This window comes from Phragmites australis, chromosome 1 (genome assembly GCF_958298935.1).
Source record: "Phragmites australis chromosome 1, lpPhrAust1.1, whole genome shotgun sequence".
Taxonomy (NCBI): domain Eukaryota; kingdom Viridiplantae; phylum Streptophyta; class Magnoliopsida; order Poales; family Poaceae; genus Phragmites; species Phragmites australis.
This window is the reverse complement of record NC_084921.1, coordinates 51915133-51941923: the sequence shown is the minus strand read 5'-3', so window position 1 is coordinate 51941923 and position 26791 is coordinate 51915133. Positions and strand designations below refer to the sequence as shown.

General features: G+C 42.6%; 1 protein-coding gene, 3 long non-coding RNA genes and 1 pseudogene across 4 annotated transcripts; 1 reads left to right on the top strand and 4 right to left on the bottom strand.

The window, feature by feature from the left end:
* Nucleotides 1-326: 326 nt before the first annotated feature.
* LOC133926425 (uncharacterized) lies at nt 327-6721 on the bottom strand. Its single transcript, XM_062372364.1, has 7 exons — nt 6308-6721; nt 2684-2755; nt 2313-2380; nt 1951-2098; nt 1788-1871; nt 1134-1220; nt 327-606 (listed from the first exon to the last, which is right to left on the bottom strand). Exons 1-7 carry the CDS (start codon nt 6479-6481, stop codon nt 601-603), a joined length of 639 nt encoding a protein of 212 aa, XP_062228348.1. The 5' UTR covers nt 6482-6721; the 3' UTR covers nt 327-600.
* A 2469-nt stretch (nt 6722-9190) lies between these two features.
* LOC133886069 (uncharacterized) lies at nt 9191-11577 on the bottom strand (annotated as a pseudogene).
* Nucleotides 11578-11868: 291 nt separating this feature from the next.
* On the bottom strand, nt 11869-12814 carry LOC133926412 (uncharacterized). The gene is made up of 2 exons (XR_009911091.1): nt 12450-12814; nt 11869-12112 (listed from the first exon to the last, which is right to left on the bottom strand). It is a non-coding gene; the product is annotated as an uncharacterized LOC133926412 (long non-coding RNA).
* A 5888-nt stretch (nt 12815-18702) lies between these two features.
* Nucleotides 18703-19648, bottom strand: LOC133926418 (uncharacterized). The gene is made up of 2 exons (XR_009911093.1): nt 19284-19648; nt 18703-18946 (listed from the first exon to the last, which is right to left on the bottom strand). It is a non-coding gene; the product is annotated as an uncharacterized LOC133926418 (long non-coding RNA).
* Nucleotides 19649-23828: 4180 nt separating this feature from the next.
* On the top strand, nt 23829-26764 carry LOC133890687 (uncharacterized). Its single transcript, XR_009904087.1, has 3 exons — nt 23829-25856; nt 25950-26319; nt 26498-26764. It is a non-coding gene; the product is annotated as an uncharacterized LOC133890687 (long non-coding RNA).
* The last annotated feature ends 27 nt before the right edge of the window (nt 26765-26791 follow it).

Here is a 26791-nt window from a genome sequence, read left to right as displayed (position 1 = left end):
AGTGTCATAAAATCAACTTCATACGATCAATCACAATCTAAACTCTTATATCTACTCATACAATTTTAAATTCGATCAACTAAACAGAAACTTAGCTCAACCTACTCGAATAAACATATACAACAAATCAAACAATATTCTCTTTAATAAATATAACTTCGCTCAGTCTCTGCGATTTTATGATTCGATCCTCATGGCGAGTAGCAACAACAGTGATTTGACGGTCGGTTGAGGAACGGTGCGCACCTTTGTACATCAACATGATTCGAATAGGCAGTAATACGGGGAAATGCGCAAACGGCACAGGCAGAGGATTTCAGATAAGCTAGCGCTCAAAAGTATCTACTTGTTTCAATGGTATTGGTGAACATCGGTTGTTTCTTCCATTTGCGATCCAAGTGTGTGAGGTTATACATTTTGCAGCTATAAAAAGCTTTGCTCTCCTATATACAGTTGTATCTTCACGATGACGGCAGCTCTCGCTACAGTTGATCTTCGGGAGGCTCCAAGCAAGGGAACTTTGCAAGCTTCCGTCCTTCTTCGGTAGCCTGGTACAAAGACAGGTGTTCGCCTGGTGTTCTTCAAGATTCAGATAAGTCCTTACACCTGTTGAGATAACCGATTGATAGGTTAGATTTGTCTTCCTTTTTTTGGAATAAATTGTACATGTATGAATAGGAACGGCATAAATGATGCAAGAAAAATTGCAGTGAAAGAAGCCAAGGAGCTCAACCGAGCAGCATTTGATTCCAGCAGCCCTCATAATCTCATAATCTTGGGTATACTTGACTAGGGGCTGGTTGTGAGAGCTACAGGTATCAATTCAGAGCACAGAATTTCACATTTATAGATCTTACTGATAGATAAACATGACCTTAGTATGGATATCAGATGCTTCGATTAATGTGTTACCTGTTACATAACGTTTACTTTTGCTACTTTCTGCTAATTGTTTCCACCAGATGATTTTCTTGATTCCATTACATTTATAAGATGGTTACATATCATACAGAATATATGGCTCAAATTTCAAACCATCAGGACCTGGCAGCTTACTAATCTGGCACAAGGTGGTCGGTCACCATGCGTTCTGTTTGTATCTGTGTTGGTATTTGGTAGGAAAGAAAGTATACCTGTCTTCGCCTCCGGTGTTGAAAAGCATAGCAAGAACGCGCTATAACATAGCATGGAAGGAAGAATCCCGCAAACTGAAGAGTTGCCTGAAATACAAAAAAAGTGTCACGTTTACATAATGCCAGATGGAAAAATAAATTTAAGCTCTGCAAATCTTAAACAGCATGAGTAACAGATGCAGGAGTGGTATGCTGGATTCAATTAAGGGCAAATCAAGCTCTGCTCCCTCAGACTTCCAACAAAAAGATTAACTAAATGCTGAGCAGGTTAGATACTTGCTGATAAAGTCATAACGCCACAAACAATCCATATTTTTGTTTTTTTTAAACAGGAGAGGCAGTAGCTCTGCCTAAGCCTTGTAGAAGAAGAATAGAATAACAAGGTTCGCAGCCAAAGGCAAGAAAAGGCCGCTCGGATACGACTAACACGGACAGTCCGCTAATCCCGGGGACAAAAGAGCAGCAGGAAGTTACACTGTTGACAAAACTTACAAAACTTAAGTGGATAAACAATCCACTGACTGGTGTAAAAGGCTTTGTAGGAACAAATTATTTTCATCATCAGGGAATTTAACAGAAGGTTCGTCACATCATTTTAACAGGACATGTTAATAGCGTAACATTGAGATAATGAATTCGGTCTGTTAAACTCACACTGAACAACACTGTTGCATCTTGTAGCATGCTAACATCCCTCACGATGACGATCACATGGCGCACAAGCAAAAGGAACATCAACTGCAGTAAGCTGACATTAGTCTCCACTCTCCAGCACAAATAAGAAAATGCTTATGAACAAATGGTTTCTTTAGCATACAATTAAAGCAATAGCTCGGCAGCATGTGACGCCACTAGAATTCAAGGAAACACAATCATTAAATTCAGCTTGCAGCAGCTGCTGCTCTGCAATGGCAATGGCTAGAAAGTGAGAATCATGAGAATCAATTCGTCCAACCCAGTTTTGCCTGTTTATAAGAAAAAGATGGTCATCGCTCCAGAATAGCTATATCGGGGTAGTTCAAAAGAACATCCAAAATGAGAAACTGGAATTCAATCCAATTGCACAGAATAAGAGATTCCCATTTTTTTTTTTAAAAAAGAATCGATTTCCACAATATATTTTTCGAAACGTAATGTCCACAATTTTATCAACGCGTAAGGGGTAGTATTCTTATGTACCTAAGATCCATGTCCATTTCATCTGAACAACATGTGGTTGGAGGGAGGACATAGTTTGGGGAGTAAATCTGTAGGCACATAGGGAAAAGAAACATATATGAAGACTTCTCCAAAAATAACAGTAGAGTAAGAAACAATGCATGCTTTCATTTTCTCTTATTTCTTCTGCAACGCAGTTGCCCTGAAATTGGAGTGGTCATAAACCTACTAGATCTATCTCAATGAAGTACCCAGATAGACTGTAACAACCCTACAAGGTTAAAGTAGCATATCATCACTTAAAATGGTATGCCATAGACATGTGCAGAAAAGATAAGAATATGCAACATTGCTCTGTGGTAGTCTTCTCACAGAATAACAGAAACACCTACTTGGTTGCAGATTTCACATGTAATATTCCCCTTCTTGTTGCACCATCTTTGTATGCATTTCCTGTGGGCGAACTGCATACAACCAATAACAGTAGATCAACATACCAGTACCATTTTCTTCAGCAGATAGAGCTTGCTAAGAACCTAAGTCACGTGTAGAACAACACCAAGGGGAAAAATAGTTATTGGACACTTGGGAAGGGAATATAGAATAGGATAAGCATGGTGTAGGAATTTTTTTTTCTAGAATACGCAGGAGAGCTGCACATCTTTGTATTAAGATAAAAACTTGAGGTAAACAAACAGAGATCCAAAGTACACAAGCTGAAACAACGGACCATGCGGTCCCGAAAGCTAAACAATCAAAGCCCTTGAGGTAATTACATGAAACTAATCAACCGAAGCCTCTGAATTCCTCCATGGTTATAACACTGACCCAAATCTGCGCAAGTGAGCCAAGAGGACCGACAGATGCACTGCTCCAGCCAGGCACCATTGCTCAGCAGACATCCAGATGGTGGCCAACAGCGAATCGGAGGAGGAGCGGCGATTGTTGAACACAATGTCATTGCGAGATAACCAGATAGTCCACATAGTCAGCAGAATAAGAGAGTCCACTCCTTGACGCAACTCTTTGGCAACCCGTGCACGGAGGTTGAGCCACCAATCGCAAAGAGCTGGATTATCCTGGAAAGATTGAACTCCGAAGACCCTCGACCATATCTCCTTCACAACAACACAGTGGAGGAGCAGATGATCAGTCGTCTTAGGAAGCTGAGAACAAAAGGCGCAAGAGTCATCCATTTGTAAGCCATGGCGTTGCCGACGGGAAGCTGTCCATAGTCTCTTGAGCAACCCTTGCCAAGTAAAGAACTTAACTTTTCTCGGTGCCCAAGCCTTCCATATCAACTTAGCTCCAACAAAAAACTCACAACCTTGGAACATCATCCGATACGCAGAGCTAGCGGAGTACTCACCGGAGGATGTCCATTTCCAAATGATCTGATCCTCATCAGTGGTAAGGCTGACGGAGTTCAGGCGACTCCAGAATTTTAAGTATTGGGAAATCGTTGGCAAGGACAAGGGCCCAGATAATCTCTAATCCATCTTCGATCACATAAGGCTCCGCATACGATTCTGCGACTAGCAGCTGATTGAGCAATGCAGCCATACAGCACCGGCGCTAGAGAGCGAATAGCGTGACCGGCCAACCAAGCATCGTTCCAGAAGAGCGTCTACTTTACATTCCCTACCTCAAAGATTGTAGAGGCATTGAAGAGCGCAACCATACATTCATGCTCCAGCGGGAGGGAGGCCCAAGGTCTAGTTGGGTCACACCTTTGCCACCAAAGCCACAGGAGCCTCAGCGCCTCACCAGCCCGTAGAAGATCAAGGATACCGAGGTCTCCATAAACCAGCAGTCTGCACACCTTCGACCAGGCAATGGTGCACCCCCCCCCCCCCCCGACATGGTCTTATCACCTGCCCAGATAAAAGACTTCCTAATCTTGTCAATCTCTTTGATCACCCATGGCGGCACCGCAATGGATAGCATAGTGTGCAGCGGGGTAGCGGACAGCACCGAGCGCACCAGCGTTGCTCTTCCAGGCTTGGAGATCAGTTTGGCTTGCCACACAGGAAGTTTAGCCGCCACCTGGTTGACCAAGGGCTGCAAATGACACTTGCGTAGATGGCCAACAGCCAGTGGAACTCCCAGGTACTGGAGTGGAAAGGAGGACAGCCCCGCCGTGCTCTTATTAATGTTTGTCCTAAGACCTGTCGCCTCACCGAAGAAACGGAGGATGGCGAGATGGCCAAGGATGTCCTTCGACGTTAGGGATAAGAAGAGCACCGCGTCATCCGCATAAAGAGAGTGACGGTGTTTAATTGCATCATGGCCAACAGGATCAACAACGCTAGCTTCCCCGACCTTGTGTAAAATGCGAGCCAACGTATCCATGACTAGCACAAACAAGAATGGCGATAAAGAATAGCCCTGTCGCAGTCCTCTGGCATGGTGGATGGTCGAACCGGGAATGGAGTTGAGGAGGATCCGAGTTGACGAAGAACCCAGAGTTCCTTCGATCCAGCTACACCAATGCCGGCCAAAACCCCAAGCTCGTAAGACTTCCATGAGGAAAGCCCAACATACCGAATCAAAGGCCTTGGAGATGTCCAATTTCAACAAAATTTTTGACCGTTTTGATTTCTTCAGCAGACGGGCAGCCGAATGCACCATCTTGAAATTATCATGAATGGATTGGCCTGCTATAAAGGCACTTTGATTGTTAGAAATCATCCGACCCAACCATGGAGCGAGCCTCGTAGCCATCGCCTTCGTGATTAGCTTGCCGACGCTATGGATGAGACTAATCGGGCGAAACTCAGACGGAGCTCGGGCCGGTTACATCTTCGGGAGCAAAGTAATGAGGACATTATTGAGTTGATTGAGACCTCTTCTGTCGCCCAAGCCGAACGCGCACACCGCAGCAAACACATCCGACTTAATGAGATGCCACGCCGCCCGGTAGAACTCGGTCGTATATCCATCAAGGCCTGGAGCCTTGTTAGAAGGCAGCTGCTTGACGACGTGTAGGATCTCGTCCTCGGTGAATGGTGCTTCGAGTGACTGAAGGTCAAGAGGCGAGATACCAATAGCAGATAGATCAATTGAGCACTGTCGGGACGGAGCGACACCAAGAATGGAGTCGAATGGTGTAGGAATTGAAAATTCTGGAGAAAAGAATATGGTTGTTTCATCATTTTTTGAACAAAATGGTTGTTTCATCACGAAAAACGCAAATTTGGAGAATTCGTCCAATCCCGAGTACACTTCTTAGACAAACCAAACACTAACTTCAAGCGGAGGCTCAGTATTCCTTTCTATATGGAGGTCATTATTCTGATGTCATGGTGCATTTGGACGGAGAGCAATGATTGGATTTTCAGCAACAAAAGCCCCTCAGTTCAGAATTGCTTAGCTCACTTCATTCATGAATTTGCCATGGTTATCCATAGGGCAAAAGATAGACACAAAGCTTCAATGCAGAACTGGCTCATGATGTTCTCGTGATTTGTTTTTCCTTTCTTGTAATCTGTGTGTGTGTATCAGTAGGGGCGTGTTCCTGTTTCATTTCAAAAAAAAAAAACACCAAACACTAGAACAGCACCTTGCAAACTCGCAAAGGCGAAGGCCAAATGAACAGATGAAACACTCAACTTTAGTTGATGAAGATTAAACAACCACTTAATAGAACTTTGCTACTCCTATAGCGCCCAGTCTAGAGTTATTAGAGATGTCCACAATAAATAACACAAACATATAATCAAAGCAAACTACACTTTATCGATTGCAGATTTTCACCAAAAAGAAGGAAGCAAAATGAACATCCAGGCAAAGAAAGGGGAAATAGAAGAGTTTTCCCAAGGAAGGAAATAACCAAAAGCACAATCTGCATCTTGAAATGAAATCTATTCGGTTCAATGAAGAAGATAACGAATAATCATCACATTTCCACTTTGATTTCACCACCACCACATTTAAGCTCAAGTCAGTCCTCAACATCCAGGCAAACAAACTTCCACAGAGGGAGAGGGGAAGGGAGGGAGAGAGAAAGCGCTCACCTTGAGTGTACCAGTGCAGGCGCAGGGGGAGTCCATGGCGCCCTCCTCCCCCTCCTCCTGGCATATCCGGCACTCTATCAGCCCCTTGCCGTCCACCCCCACCCCGACCTCCACCTCCACCTGGCCTTCGCAGCCGGAGCAGCTATCACCGGCAACCTTCTCGGTGCGCGCCATCTCCCTAGCTTTCTTGGAGCAGGTAAGTCTAAGAACGAGCCAAAAGGCGGGGCTTTTTTAGCGCTGGGGACAACTCTAAGAACAAGAAGAGGGGAGAGGAGAAGAAATAAAAATGAGGTAGCCTTTCCTTATTTTATTATTCTAATACTCGATGCTTTTTATCATTTTTTGAAGTTCTTTCTGGAGTACTTGCTTGTGAGTGAGTGATTGGGTTTGTGGGGTTAGTGGACAATGGATAGCTTGCACTACAGCTAGTGGGAGCTGAGTTGATACTGACACGCTGATACTGATAAATCTTTTTTCTTTTTTGAAGGGAATTGCTGATACATCTATCTGAATCTCTCTCACACTCCTTGCAATGAAATTTTATTAGCAATTTTATTGCGAACTTTTCTTTCCCTCTTGTCTGAGCTGGGCTTTAGGTGGCTGTGTTAACTCTGGGCAGGCACCAGGCACGGGTGTGACCAAAACACCTTTTGTTTGTTCTTCCTGATGTTAGGATCGTACAGTTTGATGCACCTTTCTGTTTTGTGGTTTTTTTTTTCCTGCTGTTTTTTGTTGTGTCTGGTTCCGTCATTCCGTGTTGTTAGGTGGGGGAGGGGTTCCCGTGTTGCTTCTTGCTTGTAAGTACTTCTTAATCATCAGCTGCGTATGTCAACTTGATTGTAGAAGCGAGAAGAAGGTTCAAAAGGACAGGAAAACTCGGAGGAGAGGGGAAGTGGTTCCGAAGCCACGCCAACGAGATGTGCTGCGCCTGAATTCTCTGGAGTCCAGCCTGGTTCTGTTACAAGTCCGGCACACACGCACGCACCAACAGCTACGCCTGACTCTCTCCCTGCTCCATGGGCCCCGCTGTCAATTCGTTCACGCCTTTCTCCGTTAAACCATCCCAATCAATTTCTGTCAGAGCTCAGAATCTCTTCACAAAGTGATTTTTTTTCCTTCCACACTCCAACAATTTACCTTTACGGTTTCCAACATGAAGAGATTCTTAAAGATCATTTTCTTCAGAATGGTATTCTCCCTCTTTTCCCTTCACGAATCACTTTAAAAATAAATTATTGTAAATAAGAGAAAATAAAAAGAATAAGAACGAAGAGAGGAATTAAGAAGTGAATGAAATGAAGGGAATATAGTTAAAGATGATCTTAACATCAGTTCTTGCCCACCCTTGGTTATGACATCATTGTTTACCTTGTATCGTGGAAACATATAATATGTTCTAAAGGCGTCACTTTTTGAGTTTTTAATCGCATTTGGAGCTTGGTTTCTAAAAACACCCTGTTATAATTCTTTTGGAGAAAAAAAAACACACCCGATTATAGTCAGCTGCCTCTTAAAAAAAAACTAGTCTCGTCTAACAATCATCGTAGATTCATAGTCAATGGCGGTGCCTTCTCTGCTCTGGGATTTGATGTGTGGAGGCAAGATTTGATGTGTGGACTTGGGTGCTTGGACCACTCTTGCGTTCGATTTCAACGAGAGGTTGGTCACCCTCTACAGCGAGACACCATTACCATTAATTCCAAGCCAGCTTAAAATTAATGCAGCTAGTTTGTGCAGATATTTCTGGTTCAGAATAATGCAGCCGCTTGACATTCGTCTGAACCGATGACGATGAATTGATGATACGTAATAAGTTGGCAGCTAATGTGTCTGCCAAATAATCTACTTAATCCTTTGCAGAAAAAAATGACATAAACAAGAAGAAAGAGCACAGATCAGGGGACTGAGAATCCGATGGATGGTAGAATCATTCTCCAATAAACCAAGTGTCTGTATTCACAATTCTTCAAAAATTGTCATATGGTTCCTAAAAGCTGGGCTGGTGCGACTGTAAGACATGTTTAGACTAAAAAGGAAAGATGGTACATGTGGATTATCTTCTGAAATATTTAGTGTGCAATCTAGCAATTCTGTTGGGAGTTAAGTATTGAAGATGCCACTCTTCTTAAAAAAGAAATTGAAAATGTGACTGGAATATAGGAAATAGTAAGGTGGTAGTCTAAATCATTCCAGGTCCTGATACAATCATCTCTCCTATTGAATTGACTTCTTTCTGGTATAATGATGTGGCTACTACCATACACCTGCCATCCTTGCTTTTCTTAATCCATGAAATGCACATTTCAGCACTGAAATAATAGCGTCAGGAAGATGGAAAACACTGACATGACAGGGAACTCTTTTGGACAATGGAATCAAATTGCAAATGTTTAGGGCTTTTTCCTTACCTAGGATATATGCGGTTGATTTTTCTATGAAAAAAGAAGGAATATATGTAGTTGGTAGGTCCCTGGTGATGTGGGGGAGTGTGAACCTTGGGAGGTGGAGCACCCCCAATGATAGATTTGGTAGTTGAAAGCAAAGGTGTCAACGGATGATACTCCAGACAAAGTGGATAAGATTTCATTATGTTGTGCTGGAAGCTGGATCTGCAGTGCTATCATTGCGGGCATGGGCATCCTCGTGCATAATTTCCCCAAATTTGATGGTATCTGCAGCAGGTTCTGAAGCATATGTGCTTGTGTGTATCCATGTGTTCATTTTCAGTACTGCTACTCAAATCTTCAGAAACGTGTCAGTTTCAATTTGCAAATCAATTGAAGTCTCTTATCAGAAACTGTGTGCTTGCCCTTTCCAGTTAGTACATTCATAAGAAATAGAGTATAAAAGAGTGATACATGTCTGCCGGGAATAGACATTCTTTCTACTCTGGAGATTCAGATTGCTCCTCTGAATCCTCATCAGAATCAGGTTTCTCAAGCTGCAGGATGGCATTGAACTCGAATGCTGAACCGGGTGTAAACGCCGTCTCCATCTCGCTTTCGGACTGGGTCGTCTTGATCTCAGGGTTCACCTTGAGGTTTTCCTGAGTAAGTCAGTGCCATACCTGCCAGGCTACCACATATACGAAAGGTAAATTTTGCCCAGTGTTATCTGAATTGACATTCACCTTCTTGACAAATTCTCCAATGGTGATGCTCAGTATTTACTGAAGAACAAACTTGGTGACCCGGCTTTTGCCGAGCATCTGCAGGAGGATGCTGCTGGGTATCTGAATGCAGCAATATCATAAGCTGTGTTCTGTTGTTGCTGAAGAGCTAGAGACAACAAGATTCTGCAGTGTAAGCTTGCCATCACACTTGCTGTCAGGCGGTATCCCCTATTGATCTCAATTAATAGCCGCATCCGGGCGTTAGCTCGGTTGGCAATGACGGCGCAAGCACGGAGCGAGCGCCCGAGCTAGCCGCGTTCGAGCACGCGGTATGCGCCGGGTTTTTTCTGATTTATGCGGACACACACGGAGCGTGTGTCACACTTAGTTTCGAGCCTCCAACGAAGTCCTCCCAGATGGGGTCGCATTGTTAAAAAAATCTCAATTAGTAGCCGCATCCGGGCGTTAACTCGGTTGGCAATGACAGCGTAAGCACGGAGCGAGTGCCCGAGCCAGCTGCGTCACACTTAGTTTCGAGTCTCCAACGAAGACCGTGCAAATGGGGTCGCATTGTTAAAAAAATCTCAATTAGTAGCCGACCCTTGTGGTTGAAATTTAGTTGCTAACAGCTACGTGTACTCGTGTTTGATTGAATTAAACGACTGTATGTGCTTTTATTTCAGAAAAAGGACAGCATATCTTAAAGACCATCTCATGCTTTGAAGATTGATAAAACGGCCTTTAATAGTTAGCATTGGCCATTGGAGAAACTTTAAAGTGAATGCATGCGTGAGAGAAAAGGGAAACCGTGCAATTAAAAAGGGTCAGGTACAGAAAAAAAATGAGGTTTGTAGGCGCTTACATTTGATGTTTTCCCTTCAAACATCCAACAAATGTCCATGCAGAGGAAGCAAAAAGTTGTTACAAGTTTGAATTACTTGAGGCAAACAGACATAGAATGTTTCTTATAAGAAAAGGTGAGGGCAAATGTCAAGCAAGAATGTCACATTAAGAAGAGAGATCATGAGGTGCTTTTTTTTTAGGTAAGATCATGAGGTGCTTTTGAGGACTAATACCTCCCTTTGACTTCCTGAAACCAGGAACTGGCGGTGCGTCACGAGCCAAGATTGTAAGAGCTTCATCAAACACCTTTTGTGTTGCCTTTCCAGGCAACTGCACTCTTACCTGCACAAAGATAAAGAATTGACATGGCCGGAACAAATCAAAGAACTTAATCTGCAGAACTGGACATCATTAACATGCCTCGGGCGAGTTTGCGAGCTCACATTGATCCTTTCATCGTCGCGCGAGACGACGGATGTCTTCACATTCTCCAGCGGACAGGTCGCTCTTTTTCTCGTCTTCGGTGATCGATGAGTCCCAGCCTGCAGTTGAAGATTAAGTTACTCGAGAACTAACTGATCCAACTGCAGAGCACGTACTTGTGCTTGCAACTCACCTGATCCAACTGCAGACACCGGCAGGAATGTATGACTCAAACTTCTTCTTCCATTGGAAGGCTGAAAACTCTGTCCCGTCAGAAAAAAAAAAAAGACTGAAACTCTGAAAGTGACAAGAGAACGGGAAATGTTCAGTATACCCCTAGGTAGTAGGCATCTTGTAACACCCTACTTTACAACCAAGCCTATTTATATAAAAAAAAGGAAATTTTGGCAGTATTTCCTCTATAGAGAGGTATAACTGACCAAAAGAAATATCACAGGCAGGCAGAAACAGATATAACCAGCATATATATAGAGTCCGCCATGACGCTACCAGCGTCGAACCACAACATAAACAAAACAAACGACGGACCATCAGACACACCACTTGTATACACCGGTTGAGCTATCGACATCGTGATAAGTTAGTATGTGCAGCTACCGAGATCCATCCCCAAAATGTACGTCAACATCTAAACATACCTGTAAAGAAAACACGGGTGAGATTCGAAAATCTCAGCAAGTGAAAGGTACTTTAACAAAAAGCTATTTAACCACAGTTGAATATGCTAACAATTCTAAATAGAAACTAGTAATGAAACAGACCGCCAACACCAGGAGAAACAGTTATGACTAAGCAAATCCAACGATAACATTAAACATTTTAACATTCGGTTGGTATAAGCCTTCAGAGCCGCATATATATCTATATACATGCTAATTAAAGGAAATGAGATTTGATATGAATAATTCATTGAATTTCACAAGAAGACATAACCATGCACATGACATGCTCTTCTCACCCTTACCCCTCCTCGGGTAACGTAAGGGTGTGCACCGTACCCCTTCTCGGGTGACATACGGTACTGTACCGGTACGGTCGCGGCCAGAAGACGACGACAAACTTCCAATGCATGAGATGTATATGTATGACGTGCTTCAAGCATAACCAACATAACTTCCGGAATATGCTTGAGACTTCAAAAAAACATTGCATACAACACTAATGAACAACTGCAGAATGGCATATCGTGCCTACTGCACTTCATAAATCAATCATCGAGTAAACTTCTGGAAACGTAAACAACATAGTACTCAGCCCAGAATCAGTCATTCAGATTAGATGAATGCACTGTAATTAAAGAATGTAGGCAACCCAATATTAGGTTAAAGCATAGTCATACAATACATTCACTTGCCTTTACCGACGATGAAGAAAATTCGATCAAGAACGTCCAGAAATAGTATCACCTGTACAGGCATACTATCAGAACTAAAACACATTTAAAACACATAAAATATGAAGCGTCAATTCTACGTCTGAAAACGTCACATATACGCCTACATTCCGAAAAACTGAACAGACAATTGTATCACATGAAATGATACACTATTTTCAATTCAGAGTCGAACTAAAATCTCACTAATTAGACTTTGCTCTGATGATCGAAATAAATACTTCGACTCAGATATCGTATCTTCGAATCAATAATGATTATCGAAACGAAACAGACTATTGATCACATGAAATAATACGACAGGAATTGATTGATTTGATTTAATCAAACCACAATCGTCCAGAAATTACCGAGAAATCGCCTTCGAAAGATTGACGACGAATCCGACAAAATTCCGAAATTTCCAACTTTTCCCTTTTTCTTCTTCTTCCCTTTTTTCTTCTCTTTTCTTCTCTTTTTTCCCTTTTTTTTTCTCTCTCTTTTCTTTCTTTTTTCTTTCTTCCTTTTCTTTTCTCTTTCTTCCTTTTCTTTTCTTCCTTCTTCTTCCTGGCTTCCTTCTCCCGGCGCTGTTGCTTCGGCCGGCTGGGCTCTGGATAGCGCGGCGGAACACCGAGAGAGAGAGAGAGACGGCCGGCAGCGGCGGCCGGCGGCGGCGTGCGGCGCAGCAGCGGCGCGGCCGGCACAGGAGCGCGGCTTAGCGGCGGCGCGTGCACGGCGGCGGTGCCCGGCGCAGAGCGGCGCACGGCGGGTGCTGCGGTAGCGCCCGGCAGCAGCACACGGTGGCGGCCGGCGCTCGGCGAGCAGGGGCGGTGCGGCAACGGCGGCGGCGCAACGCAAGAGAGAGACGCGAGAGAGAGAAACGCGCGAGAGAGAGTGAACGCGCGTGAGAGAGAGAACGCAGTAGAAACGTCTGGATGGTCCAGTACTTATCTCTTCTTCTCATTTTTTTTTTTTAATGAACGGTCTAAATTTATTGGGCTCGTTACGAGTCTCAAAGTGCCCGGAACGGACGTATGAATAGCAAAATGGGTTCGTCTCGACGAGATGAACGCAACCGCGGTCTCCGATCGGCCATACGAGCAACGGATCAAAAAGTCAAAATTCGGTCAAATTCCTTTCATTTCTTTCCTTCAAAAATTCGGTATTACATTCTCCCCCCCTTAAAGGAATTCGTCCTCGAATTCTGCCGCTTTCATAGCAACTATGGAATAGAGGTAAAATATTTCAAAACTTATGACTCACCAGTCTCAAGGAGCTCAGGATACTCCTTGCGCATTCGTTCTTCAAGTTCCCAAGTAACTTTTCGTTCTGTTTGATTTGTCCAAAGGACTCTCACAAACTTGATAGTCCTCCTCCTCATAACTCGCTCTGAGGAATCCAGAATACGTATTGGGTGGTACTTTACGATCAGATCTTTCTCTATCATGATTGATTCCACATCAATTTTATGCTCAGGGTCTCTCAGATATTTTCTTAGCATAGAAACATAGAAGACATTATGTACTCCACTCATTGAGTCTGGTAACTCAAGACGGTATTCCAAACTGCCTACTCGGTCTGTGATTAGAAAAGGACCAATGTATCTCGGGTTAAGCTTCCCAGAGATACCAAAACGTACAACACCTTTGGTTGGCGACACTCTGTGAAGAACATAGTCACCAACTGTAAATTCTAGGTCTCGTCTCCGGATATCTGCATAACTCTTCTGTTGACTTTGAGCAGCCAACAGGTTCTGACGTATTTGTTATACCTTCTCTGAGGTTTGCTGGACCAAATTTGGACCAAGTAGTGATTTCTCTCCGACAGAGTCCCAACACAAAGGGGAAACACACCTTCGGCCATATAGGGCCTCAAAAGGAGCCATCCGAATACTAGCTTAATAGCTATTATTATAAGCAAACTCTGCTAAAACTGGGATACAAATTTGGAATCCCGATCTGAAATGATCGAATTTGGCACACCATGCAACCTCACTATTTCCCGAATATACAAGGGAGCTAAATCATGTGCTGAATTGGTTGTCTTCATTGGAATGAAATGTGCAGATTTTGTAAGCCTATCCACGACAACCCAAATAGCATCTCTGCCTCGAGGTGAACGAGGCGACCCAACAACGAAGTCCATAGTGATATGTTCCCATTTCCATTCTGGGATTTCTAAGGATTGCATTAATCTTGCAGATCTTTTATGCTCAGCCTTTACTTGTTGGCAGACACCACAAGCTGCAACATACTTAGCAATATCCACTTTCATCCTTTTCCACCAAAAATTTTGCTTTAGGTCTCGATACATTTTGGTTCCACCCAGATGAATTGTATAAGGAGTCCTATGGGCCTCTCTCAAGATATTCATTTTCACATCTGCCTTTTGTGGTACACAAAGACGTCCCCTGAAGCGTATTGCGACATTCTCATCAATGGTAAATTCCTTTGAATTTTTCATCGAAGTCCTCTTTCGAACTTCTAAAAGAAGATGATCATATTGTTGAGCTTCACGTACACGCTCAGGTATAGCAGATTGGATGATCATTTGAGTTTCTTTCTGCACAGTGCCAGCAAAGCAAAAAGATATCCCCATCCGATCCAAGTCCGAATGTAAAGACATTATTGCTTTAGGTACACCTGTTCTGCTAAGGCGTCAGCTACCACATTTGCCCTTTCCGGGATGATACTGAATTGTCAGATCATAATCTTTGATTAATTCTAACCATCTCCGTTGTCTCAAATTCAGATCCCTTTGAGTGAAAATATACTTGAGACTCTTATGATCAGTGAAAATATCGCATGACTCATCATACGGGTAATACCTCCAACTCTTCAAGGCAAAAACCACTACAGCCCATTCTAAGTCATGAGTGGGATAATTCTGTTCATGAGTTTTCAATTGTCTGGAAGCATATGCAATTACCCGACCTTCTTGTATAAGCACCCAGCCAAGTCCAATCCGAGAAGTATCAGTGTAAACTGTGAAACGCTTACCACACTCGGGCAAAGCTAAAATAGGAGCGTTCACCAACTTATTCTTTAATGTTTGGAAATTGTTCTCACATTCATCAGTCCATACAGATGGAACACACTTTTCAGTAAGTCTAATCATAGACTTTGCAATAAAAGAAAAACCTTGTATAAAATGTCGGTAATGGCCAACGAATCCAAGTAAACTCCGAATCTCGGTTACATTGGACGGTCTTTAACATTTTGTTGCCTTCTCACTCTTAGAAGGGAAAACGAATCCAAGAACATACAATATTTCTGCTAATACTATACCAGCCATTTATGAGACAATCTCTTCGACTAGTTCTAAAACCAAGGCATTAGTTGCCAGAAATATCCTTTTTGGTGGATGCAATCACACCAAAAATATTATTGGCTAACTCCACAAACTCGGGTCGAAACCCCCAATAAGAATATAAACCTTCTTCGCTTCAACTTCAACTCCTTCACAGGGAGGATCAATTTAAAACCTTTATGGTTCAAGATTAAAGAAACATCAACACTTCACCTCTTCTACCAACATCACTAACTCCAAAAAAATACGTGTAGGTAGATCTACACAAGAGACAGTCACAACGTTAAGATATAAACCTCCAGTTGGTCATTCTCATCTCGATGTATCATCAAGTCTAGAAGGGGTGATCAGGAGATTACAACCACTTGCCTAATTCAACCCTTCTAAACATCTAACAACTTGTCCTTCATGGTACAAGTTTAGACTTGCACTTTCCATCTTGAATACCAAAACACTTCCATCCAAAGGCAATTGCACCAATAGATAAGCTGTGTTGATCGGTACATTCAGAAACATGCCAAACTGGCATACTAAAGAACTTCACATCTTGCTCACATTCCCAGGCCAGTCATATTATCGGTAACCACGCCATAACTTCTTCAAAGTAAAATTGCATGCAAAAACACATCCTCCTCAAAAGTTGAAAAGACATCGGTTAATCTAACCGACAAGATGATCACTTGCAGAATGCTCATGGAGAGGGTTGAAAATATGACTTCTACAAACTCAACCTTGTTAATCCAACTCCAATTTAGTTTAGAAAACACCATTTGCAACACCAGTTTACCGTCAACGGGTTGAGCGTAAGTATACAATGCTTCTCTCCGGGTCCTTAGAAGGCATACCCTCTCCTAAACAGCAACAAAACTACAAAGATACACCCCAATAGTTCATCCTCTTTCACAACACTCCTTTAAACAGGGGAGCAACCCTTAGCTCCCAAACATAACTCTAATCTCAGCACTTAAATTCTGGAATAAACTCCACTATTTACAATGCTCTTCCCTCAAACCAGAGTTTAGATAAAACCGATCTTAAGCTATTCTCAAAACACGTATTGACATCTTAGCGACCAAGTACGTAGAGTATCGCTTTATATAACAGCAGATATTTACTCCCAATAGGAACAAACTTCCAGTATGCAAACCTACCCAGACACTTCCTGGCTAAAACTTCAACTTAGAGAATAAACTGGAGCAACAAACACAAACCTGCTCCATTGCGGGAAAATCTTAAGCCAGGATCTAGCCACTTCTTCAGATCCACTCAATTCATGAAATCTAAGAAAGAGTCTCAAAGCAAACCACATACCAAGAACCACTCGAAGAATTGCTACAACAGGCTCTAGTGATACCTCCGGTTACTTAGCCAGGAAAGATTCAAATAACCCTTATCTTCGGAATCTACTCGGCGAGTAGAATTTATCAAACTCAACTACCAACTCCCATAACGACACGCCAACAAAGCACCTCATAATGATGTTATAGGCCACAATTTTTCCGACAACCTCTAAACAACACCAACGCCTTAGGCGTCACTCCACTAGCGTCACTATGACCCGAATCAGTCGCTGCAACGCAATCGATGACTCCAACTCCCATAGCCAGTGGACTCTTCCACAAAGGCTAACTTAACAAAATAACTACCTCAAATAATCATTTCAAAACATGCATAGATATTCCAACCATAAAAGATTATTCTCAGATATTAAAGAAACTGACACATAAGGTATGTAAACATTTCAACTTAAACACGAGGTGTTAACTAATCCTCAAAACATCAACAACTAGGGTACAAGTCTAGCAAAAGATTAGAAAAACTCCCAGAACCCTATTAGGATCTCACTATCAACACATTTTCACACAATCGGCAAAAAGATTGCCCCGACTCCATGGGGAAAAGAAATCCTACACCATTCTAATGGTTAGGTTGAAAACATTATCACCTTATCTTATATGGTAAGGCACACATCGATCCATTTCTCCGACATTTCGAGAACGAATAGTTAGGGTCAACGACATGGGGGCCAGTCCATCTTGTACCCAAAATATTCGCTCTGTATGTGGATAGTTGGATCGTAAACCTAACTCTTGGTCAACCTCACCTAACAATGCAGAAAAGGCATCATGGGGGCCCTCCACTTAACCCATCTGCAGTGCCATACAATATTTATGCTATTGATACTCTGAAGCTTCTCAGGTTCTAATGACCAAGGTAACCATTTTAACGCCCTGACAAAAACACCATTCCAACGGAACTGACTCCAACAACTTAACAATATATATCAATGATAAAACACTAAAGAATATACGGATAATCAAACAAGTAACTTCAATAGTACTTATCTGAGATAGCGAACATAAGCGAACAAAGATAAACAAGACGTATGCAATGAAATGCATCCCATACCCATCCTATTTGTGCAAGTGTGTCAGGTTCGTCATTCCATTACCTAGGATCTAAAGCCTAGGCTCTGATACCAAGCTGTAACACCCTACTTTACAACCAAGCCTATTTATATAAAAAAAAGGAAATTTTGGCAGTATTTCCTCTATAGAGAGGTATAACTGACCAAAAGAAATATCACAGGCAGGCAGAAACAGATATAACCAGCATATATATAGAGTCCGCCATGACGCTACCAGCGTCGAACCACAACATAAACAAAACAAACGACGGACCATCAGACACACCACTTGTATACACCGGTTGAGCTATCGACATCGTGATAAGTTAGTATGTGCAGCTACCGAGATCCATCCCCAAAATGTACGTCAACATCTAAACATACCTGTAAAGAAAACACGGGTGAGATTCGAAAATCTCAGCAAGTGAAAGGTACTTTAACAAAAAGCTATTTAACCACAGTTGAATATGCTAACAATTCTAAATAGAAACTAGTAATGAAACAGACCGCCAACACCAGGAGAAACAGTTATGACTAAGCAAATCCAACGATAACATTAAACATTTTAACATTCGGTTGGTATAAGCCTTCAGAGCCGCATATATATCTATATACATGCTAATTAAAGGAAATGAGATTTGATATGAATAATTCATTGAATTTCACAAGAAGACATAACCATGCACATGACATGCTCTTCTCACCCTTACCCCTCCTCGGGTAACGTAAGGGTGTGCACCGTACCCCTTCTCGGGTGACATACGGTACTGTACCGGTACGGTCGCGGCCAGAAGACGACGACAAACTTCCAATGCATGAGATGTATATGTATGACGTGCTTCAAGCATAACCAACATAACTTCCGGAATATGCTTGAGACTTCAAAAAAACATTGCATACAACACTAATGAACAACTGCAGAATGGCATATCGTGCCTACTGCACTTCATAAATCAATCATCGAGTAAACTTCTGGAAACGTAAACAACATAGTACTCAGCCCAGAATCAGTCATTCAGATTAGATGAATGCACTGTAATTAAAGAATGTAGGCAACCCAATATTAGGTTAAAGCATAGTCATACAATACATTCACTTGCCTTTACCGACGATGAAGAAAATTCGATCAAGAACGTCCAGAAATAGTATCACCTGTACAGGCATACTATCAGAACTAAAACACATTTAAAACACATAAAATATGAAGCGTCAATTCTACGTCTGAAAACGTCACATATACGCCTACATTCCGAAAAACTGAACAGACAATTGTATCACATGAAATGATACACTATTTTCAATTCAGAGTCGAACTAAAATCTCACTAATTAGACTTTGCTCTGATGATCGAAATAAATACTTCGACTCAGATATCGTATCTTCGAATCAATAATGATTATCGAAACGAAACAGACTATTGATCACATGAAATAATACGACAGGAATTGATTGATTTGATTTAATCAAACCACAATCGTCCAGAAATTACCGAGAAATCGCCTTCGAAAGATTGACGACGAATCCGACAAAATTCCGAAATTTCCAACTTTTCCCTTTTTCTTCTTCTTCCCTTTTTTCTTCTCTTTTCTTCTCTTTTTTCCCTTTTTTTTTCTCTCTCTTTTCTTTCTTTTTTCTTTCTTCCTTTTCTTTTCTCTTTCTTCCTTTTCTTTTCTTCCTTCTTCTTCCTGGCTTCCTTCTCCCGGCGCTGTTGCTTCGGCCGGCTGGGCTCTGGATAGCGCGGCGGAACACCGAGAGAGAGAGAGAGACGGCCGGCAGCGGCGGCCGGCGGCGGCGTGCGGCGCAGCAGCGGCGCGGCCGGCACAGGAGCGCGGCTTAGCGGCGGCGCGTGCACGGCGGCGGTGCCCGGCGCAGAGCGGCGCACGGCGGGTGCTGCGGTAGCGCCCGGCAGCAGCACACGGTGGCGGCCGGCGCTCGGCGAGCAGGGGCGGTGCGGCAACGGCGGCGGCGCAACGCAAGAGAGAGACGCGAGAGAGAGAAACGCGCGAGAGAGAGTGAACGCGCGTGAGAGAGAGAACGCAGTAGAAACGTCTGGATGGTCCAGTACTTATCTCTTCTTCTCATTTTTTTTTTAATGAACGGTCTAAATTTATTGGGCTCGTTACGAGTCTCAAAGTGCCCGGAACGGACGTATGAATAGCAAAATGGGTTCGTCTCGACGAGATGAACGCAACCGCGGTCTCCGATCGGCCATACGAGCAACGGATCAAAAAGTCAAAATTCGGTCAAATTCCTTTCATTTCTTTCCTTCAAAAATTCGGTATTACACATCTGGTACTTGCAGGCACTGCAGATTTTGATGTGGGCACGAACTGGATCGATCGCCTAAGGGGAGACTAAGCAGAGATGACTGTCCGCTGGCTAGGGCTAGCACAATTCTTGGGATTAATTAACAGGAGGGCAACTGGACCTTCATGAGGGAGAGTTATATTAAGAATGGGATTTTTTTTCTCTCGAACATGCAGTAGAATGGGATCTGAAAGTAGCTGTGGGCTGTGGCATCTTGGCCTGAGCCGAAGCTTGGGAAAGGTTGCAGCTCAAGCCATGGCACAAGTCTATCTGCCCGTCCAGTTTCAGCCGGGAGCTGGGAGGCTGGACTAAGCATGAGCTCCGAGAAATTGGAGCCATAAAATGCAATCCAAAATTATCTCCAACTCCAAGACTCCAGCAAGGGAGAGGGTAGTTCAAGTGTTCTTACATGGGCCACCATTTCTATGTAAAATGGACGGAAGAGTGCACTGACCGTTGAATAAGTAAACGTTTTTCAGGGCCCGAGACCATTTCTCGCAACTTCACTTACAATTCTTGCTCCTCTCTCTCTCTCCAAAAAGACACACTACAATTCTTGCTGTGCCGATCGAAAGACAAGCTGCGATCTCTTTAATTTTTTGTGAATGTAAGTCATGTTTAGTAGTTGTGGCATCTTGGCCTGAGCTGAAGCTTGGGGAAAGTTGCAGCTGAAGCCATGGCGCAAGTCTATCTGCCTGTCCAGTTTCAGCCGGGAGCTGGGGAGGTTGGACTAAGCATGAGCTCCGAGAAATTGGAGCCATAAAATGCAATCCAAAATTATCTCCAACTCCAAACTCCAGCAAGTGTATCCTCTGACTTTGTGAAGCAAAGTCACCAAAATGTATATGAGTCTGTGTGAACAGTGCCCTGCTATTATTTACTGTAGTGATTCTAATGTTTTATGGAGATACTATAGCAGTTAATCTGATACGTCCGTTTCAGATCTAACGATTGAGAAGAGCTAATATTACTGCATTGTTCATCCTAGAGGATATGATTACAACAAGGGAGAGGGTAATTCAAGTGTTCTTACGTGGGCCACCATTTCTATTTAAAATGGACCGAAGAGCGCACTGACTGTTGAATGAGTAAACAATTTTCAGGGCCCGAGACCATTTCTCGCAACTACACTTACAATTCTTGCTCCTCTCAGAGTAAAAAAAATAAAAAAATAAAAAATTCTTGCTCCTCTCTCTCCAAAAACACACACTACAATTCTTGCTGTGCCGATCGAAAGACAAGCTGCGACCTTTTTAAATTTTTGTGAATATAAGTCATGTTTAGTCTACGTAACTGTAATTCACGTGCTCACGAGCTTGCTCGTATTGGTTCGTGTAGGGACTCGTATGAAACCATCCGGTGGCTAGATCCCATCCCAGATTCTATAAATGATTTGGTGGTTCGCGATCTTGCTAAACCTGTGGTAATATAAAATGAGCAAGTTTGAAGGTAAAATAAAAAAGATCAAATGCAATTCGACTATTCGAGTCACACATTTCTCTTTTTTTTTCCTTTCGATGTTTCACATTAGAGCCGTCAGACATTTTCCCGTGGTAAGATTCTTGGCATTTCCCTATGTCATATTGGAGGTCTTTGAGTAATGCTTGCAATTGTTCATCCAAAATCTCGAAGCTTGCAGTACTGACTTTGAACTCGTTGCTCCAGTCACGTACATATGTACTCAATCATATATAACTTGTACAATATAGATTATTATGCATCTCGATGGTGCCTTTGATGAGGCAAACCAAAAAAGAAAGAAAACAAAACCTATAACCATATTTCATTGTACTAGAACAAAAAAATTTATTCAGTTTTGACCAAGAACAAATTTGAGCAGTAAATACCAAAGCTAAGTTCACTAAAGAAAACCCGAGAGTTAAAATTAGTTATGTGATTGTGCATATGTGCCACTTTAAACGTATAACAAAAGGATTAATGAACTATAAATGTATGAGCTAGGGGATATGAGCAGTAACCAAGGCTCGAGCCCCTAAGGCGATCAAATAATTTTACATCTCCATTTTAATCCTCTGCACCTACATGTCCTTACATTGGGCAAGCACAATCTTAGTCAAGTTAATTATTACATATTAGGGAAGTTGGGGTGGCCTTAATACCCACTATGTTGAAAACATATACTACACTAACACACGCGAGTCAGCTAACCCTTTCTAATTTCTATTTATTTAGTGCTCCGGATTCTTTCGACGACAGAGTTGGATTCTTACTTTTGGGTGGTAAAGAGTCTTACACTTCTCTTTATAGTGTCTACTCCAACCACTCTACTACTAAGGACTCGTTATAGCACACTTCTAGTCCCTACCAAGATACACTGTCTAGCCACAATTAAAGCACTCACCTCTCTTTCTTCTATCAGCTCCCCCTGATCTTCTCTCGTATCCAATTGAGGCACATTCCACACACCTCTTGCAAAATATCCAAACTGTAGAACTTTCCTCATAATTATCTAAAATATAGATATTTCATATCATGCAAAAATATATATGTTCTACACATTTCTTTACTTTTCCATAAAGCATGACAACTCTAATCTCTTGTCATCTCCAAACTATCTAGAGAATTCCAAGTATATATTACTACTTCAACATTAGACATCGATCAAATAATGATGAGCACAACCATAAATTTATGTCGGAGCTCCAACCTAGCTAGCACCGCATGAATAGTCAGCATCTTATGAACGTCATTCAATCTACCACATCACAGTTCACTCGTGCATCAACTCCAATTAATTGCAGCAACAAAACCAGAGCAAAAAACTTACTCCCTCCATTCAGAAATAATAGATATATTTTTTTTGAAAAAAAATCAAAATTTATGTACTTTGACTAACACTTAATCAAATTATAAGAATATCTAGTGTATAAAAGTTGTGCAACTAGATTCACAATTTAAAATGATTTCACACTATATAGATTTATTAGCTATAAATTATATATTTTATGAGAAAGCTTTAATCAAAATCCACATTCAAAAACTGAGCTAAAAAAATACGGCTACTACTTCTGAACGAAGAGAGTACACTACAATTCACGTAGTTGCCATCAGTTGGAAGAGTTGGCTTCAGACCCGAGATGGCCGCGAGGAGGCTCAGAGCCACTCAGGCCTAGCAGTCTATGTGGCACAATCCGAACAAGAAATCCATCACCGACTTCCAATTGTCCACCAAGAACAAAACTATTTGCAAGTCTCCACACATCTTCACAGTGACAACGGTGAGGTCACCCTTTGAAGTAGGTGCACGGGTAGCAACCACGGACAAGCTCATGCATGCCTTGTTCAGCTCTGTGTGAACGATCTTCTTGTTCATGTCCCTCCCGGTGGTGAAGTTGTCTACAGGTGTGGGAGAAAGCAACGACTACGTCGCCCATGGATGAGGCAGCCGCAGACTCAGCAAATGCGTGCGCGTGCAGGTGCACGCTCAGGCTGTCCACTGTTGGCTTGAGATCATCCTTGCTCCGACTATTATCCCCGGAAGTCACATGCCAAAGAAACGAGCAAGAAACGCAGCAACGCCAATCTAGCATCTTCACTTCCTGTTCCGAATTCTTGGCATATACAAGCCTCGTCGCAACATCCAAGTCGCACTACGAGGCAACGTATGTGGTAGCCGAATCGGCAAGCTCCTTGACAACATATGCCGTCTCAAAGCCGCGCACATCCCTAGCAAGAGCGGAGGCTACATCGGCCAACAACAGGCAGCGATGAAGACATTGGATTCTGGCTCCTTTTTGTCCTTGGTTTGGTAAGACAGTTGGTTTTCTTATCTTGGTAAAGAATTGGGGTTCAGGGATATGGAAGAGAGAAGGGGTGGAGGGGCGAGATTTATTTAGTTGGGGGAGCTCGAGCACCGACGGGGTGGGAGCGGGACATAGAAGACGAAGAAGAGGTTTTAGCGTTTGGGTGGGCTCACCGCCTTCACACCCTGTGGGTTGTGCCCTGTGCTCCTGGGTCAAGCCTAGTTGCCCACACTTCACATCTCGACTGGTCCCTTCCCTAGCCTCCAGTGGTGCGGAAGCGGCGGCGATGGCGCCATGAGGGGGGCGGCGTGCAGGAGGGAGTCAGGATGCGACTAATGGCGATGTCACTGCGAGCGAGGTGGGCGTGAGGAGGGGTTTGAGGGTGCAGAGGACAGCTGCGAGGATGTGGTGGGCGACCATGACAAGGCAGATCGAAGGTCATTTTGAAATGTTTTCCCTGCGATTAATGCACCTTACTACCACAATTCAGGTTTCAGGCTTTCAATTCTTTATGAGCTTCTTTAAGATGTGAGGTAGTAAATGGTTTTGCCTTCTTAACGCAAGGAGGTAAATTGCCCTAAAATATGTGATGTTGAGAGTAAGTTAGGGTACTAAGCAAGCCTGCTATTTATCCCGTTGTGAATGCAAATTGTTTCATGCAGTAAACTTTGACAAAGAGGGAATGGCAAACGAAATGTTTGCAATGTTGGTTTGCAAGGGTGTTTGATGTTTAAACTATCTAAGGAGTTGAAATAGGCAATGCCACCTGAGGTACCTGTACAACCGGTAAAAACAAAGAGTCCACAAGGTTTCAGCTTGCTATTACAAGGCCATCTTTTTTCGGTTACTTTTCTTCCAGCTCCTAGTACATCATGAAAAGTTAGACGTTTTGTTCTACTGAACTGTCATTTCTGAATTAAAATGCAGAATCGAGGGCGCTGTGATCAATGAAAGCTTGCTTGCTTAAAGAAATGCATTGGAGCACTTGACTACTGTATCAGACACGCATTCTTTTCCGAGGTAGCAAATTAACTGAAGTTTTGCGTGATTTCTTGCACTGTCATGATATCGTGCATTTCCCCTAGCTCTAGCTCTTGGGAGCACACTCTGAAATCTGAATGCAGGGAGCTAGCATCTGGAAGCAGCTAAATGAAGCTAAGGTGGACGATCCTTTTTTTCAGATTGAAAACACAGCTGTAGATTCTCCGTGCTGGTCAGACATTCTTAAACTCAGATCTGTTATTTATGAAGGATGTGCCTCTGGAAGTTTGGTGATGGTCCCCGGATACGGATCTTGGATTATGTTTGGATTCAGGATATCCCTTTTGCATATATGCTATCTCTTTAAATCTGGAGGTGTCAGTTAGCGTTGTGTAGCAAGTTACTCTACAATTCAGACGTTATTTCAGTGACCTGCAAGAGCAGCAATTTCGTAGACTTATGGAAGAATGTTGATAGCTATCTCTTGATGTGCAAGAACACATACTTCGGAGGTTGGATTCCAAGTGACTACATACAGTTAGATCTATGTACAAAAAATTGCAAGTTGGGTCAAGAATTGCCAGCATGAAACAATTGTAGAAATTAAAGTATATGTGAAGATATGTTTCTTTCTATGGCTGGTCAGTAACAAGTCAGTTCTGACATGGGATAACCTCTTACGCAGGAGACGGCATGGTACTAATGCTTGTTCATTATGTGATAAGGAAGAATCCATTGATCATCTGTTCTTGGAATGCCCAGCAACCTGTTTCATTTGGAGCATCACTGGTAGTTGTTTCGGCAGCAGGACTAACCCAGGAATATGTCAGGAATATTTGCGTTGGTCAGAGAAGCATCTACCTAAGAAGGGATCAGACAGTATGATCGGTTTTGCTGCAATTGAGTTGGGCCATGTGCACATAAATTGTACATGCAAACCGACCATCCTTTTGGCCAAGTATTTCGCTGTCGTTTTATGAAGCAAGGATCTTCCAGGAGATGACACTAATGTGGGATCCTTTAGCTGACCGCTTGCTATGCTAATCAGTCTTTTTTTAATTTACCTTCTATGAGGATGCTAATCAGTCTGTGGTTTTTTTCAGGAGAGGATGCTAATCAGTTTATTAGGTATCGATGCTTGTCTGAGTGAGGGAACCACAAGCCGCAACATGGAAAGTATTGCTTTTCTAATCGCTTTTAGGGAAATATTTTTCCCTCGCTTCTGTGTCTTAATTATTTAAATTCAATTTTCGTGACACAAATGGAAGTTTCTTATGAACTGTCTTATACATGACGCTCCTTTTTGTCCTTGTCACATTGTACTATCAGTTTATTTATTTACAATGAAACAGAAAGAAAATGTCTACATGTAGATCAGGTATAGGTTTCCTTCCCCTGCAGTTTGGGATGCAACAAGCTGGAAGTTGTTTCTAACGAGTGTTTCTGCATAGGCAAGTCACCGGATTTCTGCAGGTAAGGGTCGTTATCAAGTCGCGCCGAAAATGATAGCTAAAATGTACTGTCACATGATGCTACTGGATACTAATTCTGGACCTGTGCAGTTTAAACTGAATTCAGTATAAAGTAATTATTCTCGGCTTACTGTGTTGACATCTGCAATTCCTGATTAGTTGTCCTGTTCTTTTGGCAGTTGTTCGATGTGAAGCGCGCTGAAAAGAAGGGGACAACAACCCATGCTGTCTGGTGCCTCTATCAATGTAATTGGCGCCTTGGCAGAAAGCTACTTCTGGGAAATTTATGGTACAGCAATCGTAGGTTGTAGCTTTCAGAGACTGAAATTTTTGGCAGTTTAGACATTGGATGGAAGTGGTAGAACCGGATCTTTGGATAGATTTCAGAGACTGAAGATGTTGCTGTAATGCGATCGATCCATTTTGAGTGATTGGAGAGTCTAAGACGGGATTTTATATTTCTGGTGCTGTTG

What these genes read in the sequence shown, in the direction of transcription:
- LOC133926425 (XM_062372364.1), bottom strand. Translation starts at nt 6,481, where the DNA reads ATGGCGCGCACCGAGAAGGTTGCCGGTGATAGCTGCTCCGGCTGCGAA. An exon ending in GCCGAGCTATTGCTTTAATT is followed by an intron (nt 1,872 to 1,950) that starts GTATGCTAAAGA and finishes AGCTTACTGCAG; the next exon opens with TTGATGTTCCTTTTGCTTGT. An exon ending in ATGCAACAGTGTTGTTCAGT is followed by an intron (nt 1,221 to 1,787) that starts GTGAGTTTAACA and finishes TTTGTATTTCAG; the next exon opens with GCAACTCTTCAGTTTGCGGG.